General features: G+C 33.3%; 1 protein-coding gene across 2 annotated transcripts in view; it reads right to left on the reverse strand.

Moving 5' to 3' along the window:
• HCN1 (hyperpolarization activated cyclic nucleotide gated potassium channel 1) overlaps window positions 1–15,213 on the reverse strand; it is a 369,562-nt gene that overhangs the window by 166,132 nt on the left and 188,217 nt on the right. For both annotated transcript variants that reach the window (XM_021077110.1, XM_021077111.1), the window contains exon 3: window positions 9,074–9,235. In XM_021077110.1, coding sequence (XP_020932769.1) covers window positions 9,074–9,235 — 162 coding nt within the window. The remainder of the gene's footprint in view (window positions 1–9,073; window positions 9,236–15,213) is intronic.

Consider the following 15,213-nt stretch of genomic DNA (forward strand, 5'->3'; position numbering starts at 1 on the left):
CAGAGCAGGCTTCAAAGACATCTAGTGACAATGGTGGATGGCCTCAATGATGGAAATACAGCCTAAAGGAGAAAAGGCAGTCTACCTTTATTGTATTAGCTATTTGGCTATCTCCTACTTCTATCTTTTGTTTTTCATTCTCATGTAAAATAATGGGTTTATCCTCCTCTTTGTTTTTCTTTCAAATTTTGCACTCATTCAATCCCTATAGAACTGTAAACCATGATAATTTGTTCACACAATGCATTATGATACTAATTAAATGGTAGAAAAATACATTAGAAGACATGAGAACATATCATTATTATAAATTTTAATATGTGAATTGCATCCAGCTCTATCATTTATAAAGTTTATAGGTTTATATATTTCATTGTATAAAAATTAATACACGGAATCTTTTTCATACTTTGCTAAAGAGCTATTTTTTTTTTTTAAGTTCTGATCTCTTGGTAAAATCATAACAAAAACTTATAGACAAGTTATAACATCAATGAGTGAAATGGAAAGTTACCCTCAGTAGAATAACTTCCATAATTATTACAGAATAATACAAATTTTAATTTGATTTACTAATTATATTCCTATGCCACATTTTTCAACTTTTTCCATAAGAATTGATAAGCTAGTTGAGAGAAGGATTACAAAAGTGGCAAACAGAATGTAATCATTTAATGGAATATTAATGCTTTAGTCTTAATTCAGGAGTAGTAGATACCACCTGAAATGGTATTTTTCTCAATCATGTTGTAATTCTATTTAACTAAATATTTAAAAAAAATATGACTCAACAGTTGACCTTAGAACAAACACATAAATTAAAAAAAATCATCTAAAGGACTAAAATATAGTTTAGTCAAAATAGTCAAACTGAATTATGTCCTCATTTTTTATACAATTGAAATTAAAGAATTTTTTTTGTTTTTACTGCAAGTCTTTTCAAAACTCACAGGAATCAGAATCTTAGGTTACCATACTGATCACAACGGCACAGGCTAACACAAGATGTTCTATGTACATAAATCAATTGCCTGACATTACAAGTAGGTGTTACAATAAATATTTGTTTGTTTACTTTTATTTTCTTTTTAGGGCTGCACCCACAGCATATGAAAGTCCCCAGGCTAGGGGTTGAATTGGAGCTGCAGCTGCCAGCCTATGCCACAGCCACAGGTACGTGGCATCCAAGCTGTGACTGTGACCTACACTGACACTCATGGCAACGCCAGATCTTCAACCCACTGAGTGAGGCCACCTTCACGAATACCAGTTGGGTTTGTTACCACTGAGCCACAGTGATATGGTTCCCTGATATTTATTTTTATCTTTAGAACTTCCTGATATTTATTTTTATCTTTAGAACATATTTAGAGAAAAATTTTGTTAACTTTACGATATGCCCTGGAAAAGTCTATTGCAGTGTAGAGAATATATAGTGGTTCACTGTTACATGTCCTTTTATAAATTCCAAAGATGTGGTGATGAACTCTAAAATTTTTCTATGTGACTTTTCATCATTATCAGGCTTATACAAGTAGAGTAAGTGGTTACAGTTCACAGGTGGATATGCTCACAACTCTATGCATGGCATGTGAGACAGCAGGTTGCACAGCACAGCCACATGTTAATTAACTCTTGCTTAGGCAAAGCCGTGTTTCTGAGGCACCTGGCTGGTAATACTACATGAGCATTCAAATGCTGGTCACACTGTATCCATCTTTACACTCTCAAAGCATAAAGATCAGCCAATGATTCCTGTACATACGCTTAATATCTTATTTGATAAATTGCCTATGTTCTTTGGTGTATTGTAAGTAGATACAAAATAGCTGAAATAAAGATTCATAAGCAAAATTCAATTTTTCATAGGATTACTCATTTCCAGAATATATTGTAACTTTAAAAACAACAAAATAAGAGAGTTCCTGTCCTGGCGCAGTGGAAACGAATCCCGCTAGGAACCAGATTATAATTTATTTCCATATGTTCATTCCCATAACAGAATACATGTCTGACAAGGAAGAAGATAGCATGAGAATTGTTTCACATTTGTGATGAGGTTGTGTTTCTATCCAATAGAGAAGAGTCACCAGGCTGGCTTTTATACTAGGGAGAAAGAGGAAGGCAAAGGAGAAGCACAGCACTCAGCAGTCTGCTGACCTACTTTGTTATTATAACTCATAGGAGCTACGAAGGCACTTTTTTTTCCCCCCAGTAAAGCTACATAGTGACTTGTCAGCAAATTAGTTACCTTTTGTTAGGGGACTTTAAAAAATTCTCTTAAGGCAATACATTCTATTTAGAAAAAAATCAATAATATAATACAACTTCTAATTTATATCAAATCTAAACTACATCACTAGACCTCAAAAGAGATCTTTATGCATTTGCCAGAATATCAACAGATAATAATATATTCATCCTAGGTTACAATATTCTACTTATATATGGGAACTTGCATGTGAATAACATGAAGTGCATTTTTTTCAAATAATTTACTTAAAATCAATAAACAGCTTTTTCTGTTCTAGTCCCCAGCACACAATTACTTTGACTATTAAGGTTTTTGAGCTACAGGTGACTAAAGTGTCTTTGTCCTGACTCTGTAGAAGGTGCCTAATCCAAAACCAGTTGATAGTAGTGGAAATACCTCTCCTTATTTTGGGTCTCCCCATCTTTTAGCTTATACCCCTATAGACTTCATCTTGGTCTACACAAGGCTGCCACTAGCACACTGTCATGTGAGTTAGAAAAAGAGCAGCACTCTCTGGTGGCTAAATTAGGGGGGGAAACTGTAAGAATGGCTATATTTTCAAGTGTCCTTGACTTGGCAAACAGAAAACACTTTCCCTAATACTTGTCTTCTTACTCTTTGGGTAGTGCATACATTAGAATCCTTAATTCAAATTCATATTTATGACTTACACATATAATTTTCTATTCATTTAGGTTAGAAAATCTAGTTATCTAATTTCTGTATGGTTTTCAGCACCTAGGAAGAAATGCTATGAATGAAAGCTCATTTGAATATAAGCATCATGAGAAAAGGGACTGTGTCATTCTCTACTGCATGTTCAGTGCTTATGACAATGCCTGGCACAAAACAGCTACTTAATAAGATCACCTAAATGAAAGAGTAAATACTATACACTCATTTTGAAGCTAAAGTACAGAAAAGTTAAGTGATTTGCCTAAATCACAGAGGTGGCAGTTGTAGAGGCAATTTTGGAATGCATCTCTCTAAATTCAATTCTTCTCTATTCTAGAAGAGTCAGGATAAGCTATGTTATATTGTGGGTTGTACAATAAAAGATGTGCCTCTGGAGAAGCAAAAGAGAACTGGTGGGTTGCATGCTGGGCTTTTCAATGCTTAGACTAAAATGAAATGTGATACTGTCTCAGAGCCTGCTGACTATCCCTATCACAGGGCCCCACCCAACTGGAAAGAAGCTGGAAAATATGCACAATGTGTGACCTCTTGGTTATTAACAAGTGTTCCTGACACGTTGTCTCAAATGAAAATAAAGTTGTGCAGTAATCTAGATTTTCCAATCAAATCTCTCATTTTCTCTACAAAGATTTTATTCATTAGACCTTTCCAAACATTTTACATCTTTTTTCCTCTCATAGACTTAATTAGTATTGATCATACATCCTATTTTTTTCTGAAAATATTGTAATTTATATAGAAATGAAAAGCATTGAGAAGCTCATTGATTTGGATGTCATGAATTTTGAGGATGTTCTACCACCCACAAGGTGGTCAAGTGATTATTTATCTTTGAAGAAATACTTTGATACGCAAGTTATTATAATAAAAACTATCTAATGAACAATATTTAAAATGAACAACAGAATAACGCCTTTATGCATAATTTTCAAATACTGTTGTTAATCACCCACTTGTTATGAAAAATATTTATTTAGCAATATGTGTAAGATTGGCATAGGATCAATGGGGTACACAAATGATTATAAGGCATATTGCCTGCTCTCTGGAATAGCATCTCTCAAGATGAAATAATTAATAGATTCCTTCAAATAATAAGAAAATAGAACATTATAAGGAATGCTCTTTGGCTTAAATCATTTCGATGATGATATTACTCAAATAAACACAAGTATAAAACTAGATATGTTTCCTATCCTTATAGTTCTTATAAAGTTTAGACAGGCATAAATTCACAAAGAAAATCCTAATAAAATAATAAATTAATAAATATATCTTAAATTTATGGAGGTGGATGATTTTTGTTTGTTGAAACTAAATGATTGCACACAAGGTAAATATAATACTGATTATTGTAGCTCTAGTTTTTCTAGAATATGTAGTTTAATACATAAATTATGTGCTATATAATAGGTGACTTAGTTTTCAAACATATGTCTCCATTTTGCATATGGTGAAATAATTTGTACCATATTTAATACGATGTCATTTAGCCTTCATTTGGTATGAATGGTTTATTTATTTATTTACTAAGTCTATATGTCAGAATTATTTTATATAACACCTCATGGCACAATGCACTTCAACTACAGAAAATAAATCCAGACACCATGTTTAGGGCAGATGATACTAAATTCATAATATGCTTACATTGAAACATTTCAAACTATTGCCAACATTATCCATACATTTACAATATGGCTGAGAGAAAACCTGTGGACTCCTTGAGACTAAACCTGCAGAATTCAACCAGAGAAATATTGATCTAGGAATGTATTATTTAGCTGGAAATTCTTATTTATTCTGTAAAGTCATTCCCTAAGTTATGTCAAAATCAATATGCAGTTCTGAGGCATCACATTTTTTAATTTTCTTAGACTCTCGAATGAATATTTTATAGTATTTTATAATTTAAACCAAAACCCTATTGCCTTTAATCCCTTTAATAATGAACTGTTACAATCTAAGTGTCTGTGAGACATCTAAAACATAGTCACAAAATATCATGGGAATGACAAGATTTTCAAAATTAATCTTATTAAACATTAATTATCTGGCAAAGCCAAGATTTTCATTCAGGCAGAAATCTATACTTCAAACATTTGCTGAATGGATGAAAAGCAAATACTACAAATGCAGAGCAAGATTAATCTGCTCAGATTGCATTGTGCAAGTCAGTATCTCCTACCTCATCAGTTCAAGTAGTCCACCATGGTTAGTGACTGAATTTTTAAGAAAACAGCAATTAAGGAATTATTTTAGTGGAATTTATAAGGGCTAGAAAGGAATTAGCTAAAAGCAATTGAATTTACTTCTATGGAATAAAATGCAGATTGCCGATACTTGGTATAACAATAAATATATAGAACAAATTACCAGTTAGTAATATAGTATGTTTATGGCAATGGCTCTAAATTTCTTATCATAGGGCATATACAGACAACTAGCTAGTGATGTGTAAATATAGATAAGGATATAAATACAAATATTGTTAAGAAGGATTTAAATACACATTGAGATAGGGATATAGATATACATGCAAATGTGTTTATGAAATATTTAAAATACATACAGAGTTAAGAATATAGTTATAAATGCAAATATGGTTAAAGAGGATTCAAAATAATATTTAAAAATGTAAATAATTTAAAAACACAAGCTATGGAAAGAAGGAAGGTATAAAAAAATTCACTGAACATTCTACCTAGTCTTTATCTTAAATCATTTAGTACCAGTGTCAAATCATAAAGAATAATTGTCAGTCCCAAACCCCCGAATGACTAATAAGTCCTGCATCCACCCTGACCTGGCTTCTCAGTTTTGGCTTTCCTTTGATTTTGTTTCCCTAAATCTACATCGCATATCAGCCTTGCCACTTTTTTTTTTTTTGCTTTCTTTATTATTATTTTTATTAGAGTATAGTTAATTTACAGTGTTGTGTCAATTTCTGCTGTACAGCATAGTGACCCAGTTATACATACACATATACGTTTTTCTTCTCATACCAGCTTCCATCATGTTCTATCCCAAGAGACTGGATATAGTTCCCTGTGCTGTACAGTAGGACCTCATTGCTTATGCAGTTTAAATGTAATAGTTTGCATCTACCAACCTCAAACTCCCCAATCATCCCACTTCTTAGTGTCACAGCTCAAATGCTGATTTAAAGTGACTTTATACTACAACCAGTATGCTGTGACTACGGGTTTCTTTTTTTGTGACTTTTCTTTGACTGATTTTTATAATCTATGCAGCATAAGGTAACCTAACATGGTTTAGAACAGAAATTATGGAGTCAGATGGGTATGCATTCTATTGTTGATTCTGTACTCTACTGCATGTGTGACACTGAACATGTAGTGTAACCTCTAAACATTTCAGCTTTCTGAACTTCAAAATGAGGAAGAATTGTGCCTACCTTATCCTTCTGCTGTGAGGACCAAGTAAGATAGCATTCCTCAAAGCACTGGGGCTTGAATATAGTAAGCATGATATGTAAATGTAGGGTGTTTTTTCTTACATTGGATTTTCACTTCTCCTTATAACTCTCTCTGTATATAAATATACTTTGCTTTGTTATGATGGATGGAAGGTTTTCAAGAAAATAGCTTTAAGAGGAAATAATATCTTCAAGGTCAAATGACACCACTGAGATTATTGATTAAAAACTGTCTTTTTTATGACTGTTATTTCCTTTATATAACCAATATTTACAATACAGAAGAATTTCTGGTCCTTATAGTTAAACATACGACTTAACTCTTTCCTACAAAAAACATGGAAATAATATTAAATAAATGTGAAAGAAAATACAAGCCAATTTCCTAGGTAAAACTGCAGCCAAAAAGAAAAAAAAAAAAACCCAAGAAGCAAATTGTAAATTCAGGATATAACAACAGGATATAACAAAAGTTTGACTATGTAAGATTAAATACAAACACAGGCACAGGCACAAATGAGCACATTCGGAGGCATTTAAAGAAATATGAGAAAGATATCAAAATTTTCCTTCATTATTTCCCATCATTATAATTGTACAATTATACACAATTTATGGATACCTAAAAACAGTCCCTTTTCTCTTTCAATAAGGACAATTGCTATTTTTGAAAGATACCTAGGGAAAATTTTAAATAACAATTATTTGCAAACAAGTATTAGTTGGTGCCAATGATGAATCATCTTTTGGCAGCAGAGTTAGTATTTTTTATACTATTTACTTAGTCTGTAGCCAGATTATAGAGCTGTTGTTTTTTTCGCATCCCCACATATCTTAGAGCTGTCTTTATGTTTTGCTTCTTCAGTGATAAGAGAAGTGACAGATCTATAAGCAAGAATAGTGAGCTGATCAAACTCCTTGGATTACTTTTTTAGATTTAGAAAGTTCCACATAGAACATTTCTTAAGCTTTTTCTGATAAGTGACTAGGTTACAACAAATTACCATGTCTGGCACTATTCTAAGCACTGGAGATAAAGCAAAGCACAAAATTCAGACAAATTTTTTGTTTGTTTGTTTGTTTGTCTTTTTGCTGTTTCTTTGGGCTGCTCCCACGGCATATGGAGGTTCCCAGGCTAGGGGTCGACCCGGAGCTGTAGCCACCGGCCTACACCAGAGCCACAGCAACTCGGGATCCGAGCTGCGTCTGCAACCTACACCACAGCTCACGGCAACGCCGGATCGTTAACCCACTGAGCAAGGGCAGGGACCGAATCCGCAACCTCATGGTTCTTAGTCGGATTCGTTAACCACTGCGCCACGACGGGAACTCCCAGACAAATTTTTTAATTGAATGGAACTTACATTCCGGTGTGAGGAACACAGAAAAAATACAAATAACAATGTGTGTGTGTGTCTGTGAGTGTGTGCATGCCTGTGTGTGTGTGTGTGTGTGTGTGTGTGCATTGCTAAATTCTTTTAAAATATAAACAAATTGGGTAATATATCAAGGTAGTCAGGGAAGGTTTCTGTGAATCAGCAACATTTAAGTAGATATGAATGAAGTGAAGGAGAGATCCACGTAACTATCAAGTTCCAAGAAATGAGTGAAAGGAATAAAAAAATGGAGAAAGGGAAGGAGGAAAGAAGAAAGGGTCGAAAATATAGAGGCAAAGAAAGAGAAAAAAAGACGTTATTCTTAACATACGCTGTAAATCTCTCTTGCCTTAAAATATAAAGCCTGAGCTATACTTACTAGGAGGAAAAAATGTTCTTAAGATGTCCATGTCATTTCTACAATAATAAGCTATGAAATTAATAACAGAACAGTTTGGGAAAGAAGAGGCTATTCAATTTACGCCAGTTAAAATTTTGTTAAAGTCTCATAAAATTTACCTCCTATAAAAGGTCAAACATAAGAGAAGGCTATTCTAACACATAGTTAATGTTTTATTAAATGTAAGGTAATTAAAATATAATGCAAGAATAAAATAAGAACTTAAAGAGAGAACAAATATTTGTGAATATATATATTTAAAATATTCATCATTGTTTCAAATCCTTTGTTTCACTACATATATCCAAACATAAGCTTTTAACATTAAAAGTGAATACAAGCACACTTGTCTATGTAAATCAAATTTCTACCTCACAGATGTATTTGTATTTACAAATTTTTAATGGTAAAGTTTAAAAGCTATCTTTTCCACGATGTTTTCACTGGAAGGACATGCTATCTGAACTATGATTGCATGTCATACAAATCTTGTTTGTGATTATACTGATATACATGTGTCTTCATGTTTAATAACACCCAGAATTGCATGTCTTGAACACAGTAAATGCTAAAACTCTGCTGAAAGAAAGAAGTTTTCTGAGCAGTAGGCATTTTTAAAAGAACGTTGTACGATGATTATATGTGCATGTGTCCATATGTCTCAATGTATACTATGTAAGCTATCTGAAAACAGATGCTGTAACATACACATTGCCCCAGAACATTTTATGTAAATAAAATTTTGTTGCAGAAAGAGGAATTCATAACATCTGATTTTATATCCATAGAAACAAAATCAAGTTTTCTCTTACAATTTACGTAGGCTAATTAGATCATTCTAACATAAATATTTAGAACTTTTTGGCCAAATGTAGAAAATGCTGTGTAAAATAGTATGAATTACTTACAACCATCTCATTTAGAGACACCCAGCAATCTGGTGGGAAGTCCTGCAGTAGTGGCACTAAAAATTGAAGACAGCCATCCCAGTGGCATAGGAGCAGCATCATGCCGATGAGGTTAAAAATTCTCACCACAGCGCTAGCGAGATCGTAAGTCATATGGAAAATCTGTGGACCAAAATATAAGATCAATTTTTATAATCAAGTTTTTAAAAGTCAAGAATACCACCAATGTCAGGTGGCACTGACATCATGCAGTGCAAGTACTGATTTAATAAAAACACAGGAATAACTTTTACAAGTAGGAACAGATTACAGTGTTATCCTTACACTGAGGCCTGACGACTCTGAGTATTACAACCAACTGTGGGTTTTCCACATGGGAACAGAGATGCCATGAATACATTAAATGTATAGGTCTTGTCTGGAAGAATACTGCTTTCGCCAGTAGTTTTCATTTATTGTCCTTTCAAGCATTTTAGCAAAGGTGACTTAAAACAAGTTAATACGTTTGACAAATGATGGGCGCATTTTTCTCTGCTTTTCATCCATTGTGGATTTGTTGAAGAACCAAAAAAAATCACCCAAGGACTGACAACCATTAGCAAAAGTGGTTTGATTGCATAACATAAAGTAAGATTGAGAATTAACTGCAGTAAATTTTATAGCTATATGGGTAGAGGTACTTCTTTCATTGTGTAGACTGAAAATGAATAGTGACTCTGAGATGAAAGGTCTCTGAATGGTTTTAAAAAAAACTCTGCAATATTTGAAAAAATTAAAATTTGCTATTTTATTGTATTATATGTATGGTACAGATTTCCCTTTTTCTGTGAAACCTTATTTATATTTTCACACAATCCATTATGATAGGAGAGATAATCTCAGAAAGCACAAAAATTATGACAAATGAACATTCTCCATCAGAATTTTAGAAGTGGAAACTTACATACAGCTCTATATCTATAACTTCTCATTCAGAACCAGAAAGCTTTCTTTGGTAGCTCATATATCACTGCTCCATTGCTAACACAGTTAGTTTCTACTAATATTTCACCTAGTCTAGAACAACAAAATCCACTTGGGGGCAGATATGTATTCTAGAACAATTTTTTAATTGCTAAAAGTCTACTGAGTTAATAAATAAAATTAATAAATATACATAAATACACAGAAACAACACATTTTGTATAATTCACCAAAAGAATGGTCTATTTTTGAAATAAGGAGCATACCACATTTTGAGAAATTATTTGAGAAATAGGGAAAAAACCCCACAAATTTAGAATTATATTTGGTAAAGAAACTTCTATAATTCTTAAGAAATGCATGTTGAAGTATGTAGAGGTAACATGACAGCACAGCTGGGATTTTGCATTTATAAAATCACCCAATCTGTCTTTAATTGTTTTTCTTTTTGATATATTTCTATTAGCCATTAATTCTTTCTTTAAACAATTTTCCTTTTGGACACTGTAATTACAGTGAGCAAAAAAAAAAAAATCCTTCTTTGTAGGAATGTACACACTGTTTTGTATTTTTTTACATGTAAGACTGATATCATGGATTTTAAAGTCAACAGATCACATATTTTGATATCAGACTGCTAAGCAATAATTTATTTTAAAGCATTAAGATTTTTATTTCCTTTCGAACACTTTAAAATTTGGTTTTGTATTTGGAAAACCCATAGAAAAGGCCCTTTTTATTCCCTCTGATATTTCTTGGTCACTGAATTTGTAAATAAAAATTATACCAACATTTTAATAACTTCTCATTAAAAATAATACAGTAAAATACTATTAAAAAGCTTTCTACTATTAAAGTACTAAAAGAAAATCACCACAGATTTTTTTTTGTTTGTTTAGAGATAGAATTATACATTTATATATAAGTATTTCCTGACAAAATGTTTGAAATGTCTTCTGGGTAAGTGTTACATAATTGAGAAATGGGGTAAAATTACAGAATATAAACTTGTGGATCAGACAAGAAACTAATCTCCTTATGATTAGAAGTAAATAATATCTGAAACTGTCAATGTCTATAAATTATAAATAAATGGGTAGCAACCATCATTCAACTATCAGACTATAGAGTGAAGTCTGGGATGTTACAGAGAACAAGGGCCCCTTCTCAGTATGGCTGACTTTTATGCATTTTATACTTTATTTTTCAGGAATTTGAATTTTTTATGTGGTCTTTTTAAAAAAATATTAAAAAGTATAACTTGCTTACTATATTGTACCAGTTTCTGTTGTATAGCAAGAGACCCAGTTATATATATACATATTATCTTCTTTAATATTATTTGCCATCATGGTATATCCCAAGAGACTAGATATAGCTCCCTGTGCTATACAGCAGGGCCTCATTGTTTATCCATTTTAATAGTTTTTAGTGGGGTCTTAAGGGATTATTTACTGAAATAAAATAACACATTTTAATAATTATTCACCAACTCCTTTAAGAAAATCCTGTTATTTCTAAACTGTTTTCCAGATAAATAGAACCATTATTTTCATAAAAGAAGTTAATGGGGTCATAAGGTCTTTCATAATATATTAGAAACACAATTTTTTTTTTTTTTTTTTGCTTCCATGTGATTACTCAACTCCTACCATTCAGGATAATCCCTAGAATTAAGCCAACTTCTACCCTATTTCCATTCCCAACTTCACAATGTTAGTAATCATAGGATTGCTAGATTTATATACTAACTCTACTATATAATAGACAGCTCACATAATGAATGCCTAATCAGTCTTCCTTTTCAACCTTTAGCATTATGTGTTCAAAAGCGATCTTACTTTTTGGAGTCATCCCAAAATCTAACATTGAAAGAAGTACAGGCTATTTTGGCACTGGCTAAAATCAGAGGCAATTATAACCAGTCAAATCCATGTAGCTCAATCCTGATCTACCTGACAACAGAACACAATAATGTATATAACACTATTTTTGATGCCTACAAATAGTGCCTGGGCCCAATCTGATTGAGCTTTTATAATTAATACACCCTGGCAGGCAAAAGCTTCACATGTGACCAGTTGCTCATATATTTGTTTTTTATTGAGGTAACATTGGTTTGTAACACAATATGAGTTTTATGTACACAACATTATATTTCTACTTCTGTATACACCACAGCATGCTTGTCACCAAAAACTTAGTTTCCATCCATCACCATAGAGTTGATCTCCTTTACCAATTTTGCCCACCCCTGGTGTCCTTTCCCCTCTGGTAATCATTACATTGTTCTCTGGATCTATTTGTTTGTTTTTGTTTGATTTGGTTTGTTCATTTATTTTAGGTTTTTGTTTGGTTATTTATTTTTTATATTCCATATAGGAGTGAAATCATATTGTATTAGTCTTGCCTTATCTGAATCATTTCACTTAGCAAAATACCCTCAAGGTCCATGATGTTGCAAATTACAAGATTCCAGCTTTTTTATAGCTGAGTAGTATTCCATTTATTTGTCTATCACATCTTTATCCATTCATCCACTGATAGGCACTTAGGTTGTTTCCATGTCTTAGTTATTGTAAATAATACTGCTTCAACACAAAGGTGCATATATCTTTTCAAGTCAGTGTTTGAGTATTCTTTGGATAAATACCCAGAAGTGTGACAGCTGAATCATATGGTAGATTATTAATGGCTCTGTTAAAATCTTGTTCAGGAAAGATTTGGAATGAGAAGACTATTTCCTTATGAAGTGCATACATCTGCAGACAGTCATGCTACACAAAGAAGGAAACATCTGGTCTCCTTTAAAAATGGCCACAACTTCTTATTGTCCAAGAGCAGCTTGTAAGATAAGTTTCAGTATGACTACTCAACTTCCTGTCAAGCATCCAACATCACTGATTAATTAATATTTTTTCCTTCTACGAGGTAGGCATCCTAAAGTACAAATTACTACCTACATCAATTACATCATAATTATCTTAGTGCTACTGCAATGTAAACCTGACTTCACACAAAAAATGGCACTATGGATGGCAGTAAATTGTTGACAAACGAGCTAATGACAATGTCTCAGGGGGTTAACAAAAACATCAAAAGTAAACTTTTATGACCTTAAGAGTGTAAAGTTTTTGTTTACGTGCTTTAAACCAGAAAATTAAAAATATAACTTCATTATACCTTTCAGGTAGTCTGACCTGAAACCTTATTTTAGTGCTCAGAGTGTGGGTAGCAGAAAGACAGACCATTTTGACCCACCAGCAATATGTTTAAAGTGGTATTTATAAAAGTCAACAGAAAAAAAGTAATTAAAATAAGTTTTTAAAGCAGCTCTTTAATTTTATTTTCACCAAAACCAGACTACAAAATATCAAGGAAGGCACTGTGCTTTACAACTGCCCAGCTCAGAAAACTGCATTGTTCATATGACTTCAATGAGAGAAGTTGGTCATAAATACTTACTGAATTCTTTTTATAATATTATAGTTGTAGAACTCTGCCAAGTTCAACTCTAGTAACTCTAACAGAATAGCTGATGAATGCTCTGAGTAAGATAATTTGATTCAGAATCCCAAATCCTGCCCTAACATTTGCAGAATTTTTCACCAGAGGTATAAATTTTTTTAATGTATTTCCCGGGAGCAATGTATAATCCATTCTGTTCTGAAAAGGTCAAATCCCAAACTGTGCTGTATAGCAGATAGCTATAAATTAGCAGAGTGATTTCGAAATGCTTCCACATTTTTTTCTTGATAAATTGGGTTCAGGGGATATCTCTATCTAAGAACCCATCTATGAAATCAGCGGGCCTTATCCTATCCTTAACCTTTTGGTCTACTATGCTTTACCTCATCAAAAAAAAAAAGTCAAGAGTAATTTAAGACTTGTCATGGAATATACTGATCTGTCCTTAACCTTTGATTTCAAGATAGGAATCATTTATGGGCTAGGTTGTTTCTATGATCTCAACATTGATGAAGCCTTCAAACGTTCTTTTAGAACACTCAGCAAAGTAACATTACGAAAATAAAATGGGCAGAAATGGCTCTCTTGACATAGAACACTCTTATTTTTAAGGTTTAAAATAAGGTCAAATCCCTTGGTTTCTATTTATATATTTGTAACTGTACAACTTGATCTATCTTTTAGATGTCATGCTGACCCAGAACACAAGAAAACAAAGTTAGCTACTCAGTCTGTTTCACAGCTAACATATATCCAGAATTCAATATGTAGTAGTCCTAATCAATAGTAAAATCAATATTTTATGATGGCGCTTTCTGTGATTTTCTTACCTTGAAAATGATCCAGATTATCCTACTATGCCTTATGTAAAGTGCAGGTTTTATCTGGTATAAGAGAGAAGAGCATTCTTCACAGAGATCTCTTGGGACACTGGCATAATTATAGTCATTGGACTAATCTTAGCAATCCCCTGCTCTATCTGGGATCTCATTCAGAATGGCCAGTTCATAATCTTCAGCCATCCAACTGGGCCTCTCATTTCACCTCACTGGAACTTTGAGACTGAAAGAGAGTTGGCCTGCTCTTGTGGTTTTCCTTCCACAGCTACGTGAGCAAATTACCCCCTGGTGCAAAATCTGACTTCCTGAAAAACATATGTGTCAGAGCTACTCTGTGCTTTCTTCCCTCCTCCTCTCTCACACACATTGGGGGACTGTGAAGATATTTAAGGCCGACTACATTTCCCCAAATCTTTAAAAAATATGCATCTCAGAGTTCTCGTTGTGGCTCAGTGGTTAACAAATCTGACCAGGAACCATGAGGTTGCGGGTTCGATCCCTGGCCTTGCTCAGTGGGCTAAGGATCTGGCGTTGCCGTGAGCTGTGGTGTAGGTCGCAGACATGGCTCGGATCTGGCATTTGCTGTGGCTGTGGCTTAGGCTGGCAGCTATAGCTCTGATTGGACCCCTAGCCTGGGAAACTCCATATGCCGTGGGTGTGGCTCTAAAAAGACCAAAAGAAAAAAAAAAAGCATCTATTTGAGCATTCTTTTTGAAGTGGCAGATATCATATCATTGGAACTATGGAAAAGGCTATGTCTTATCACATGACTCTGCAGTATAAACTAAACAGCACTTACATAGTCATTACAACTACATACTTACAGAAGTATAGTTATGGGACAGAACGTACTATTACCAATCATGACTT

The sequence above is a fragment of the Sus scrofa genome, chromosome 16 (assembly GCF_000003025.6).
Source record: "Sus scrofa isolate TJ Tabasco breed Duroc chromosome 16, Sscrofa11.1, whole genome shotgun sequence".
Classification (NCBI taxonomy): domain Eukaryota; kingdom Metazoa; phylum Chordata; class Mammalia; order Artiodactyla; family Suidae; genus Sus; species Sus scrofa.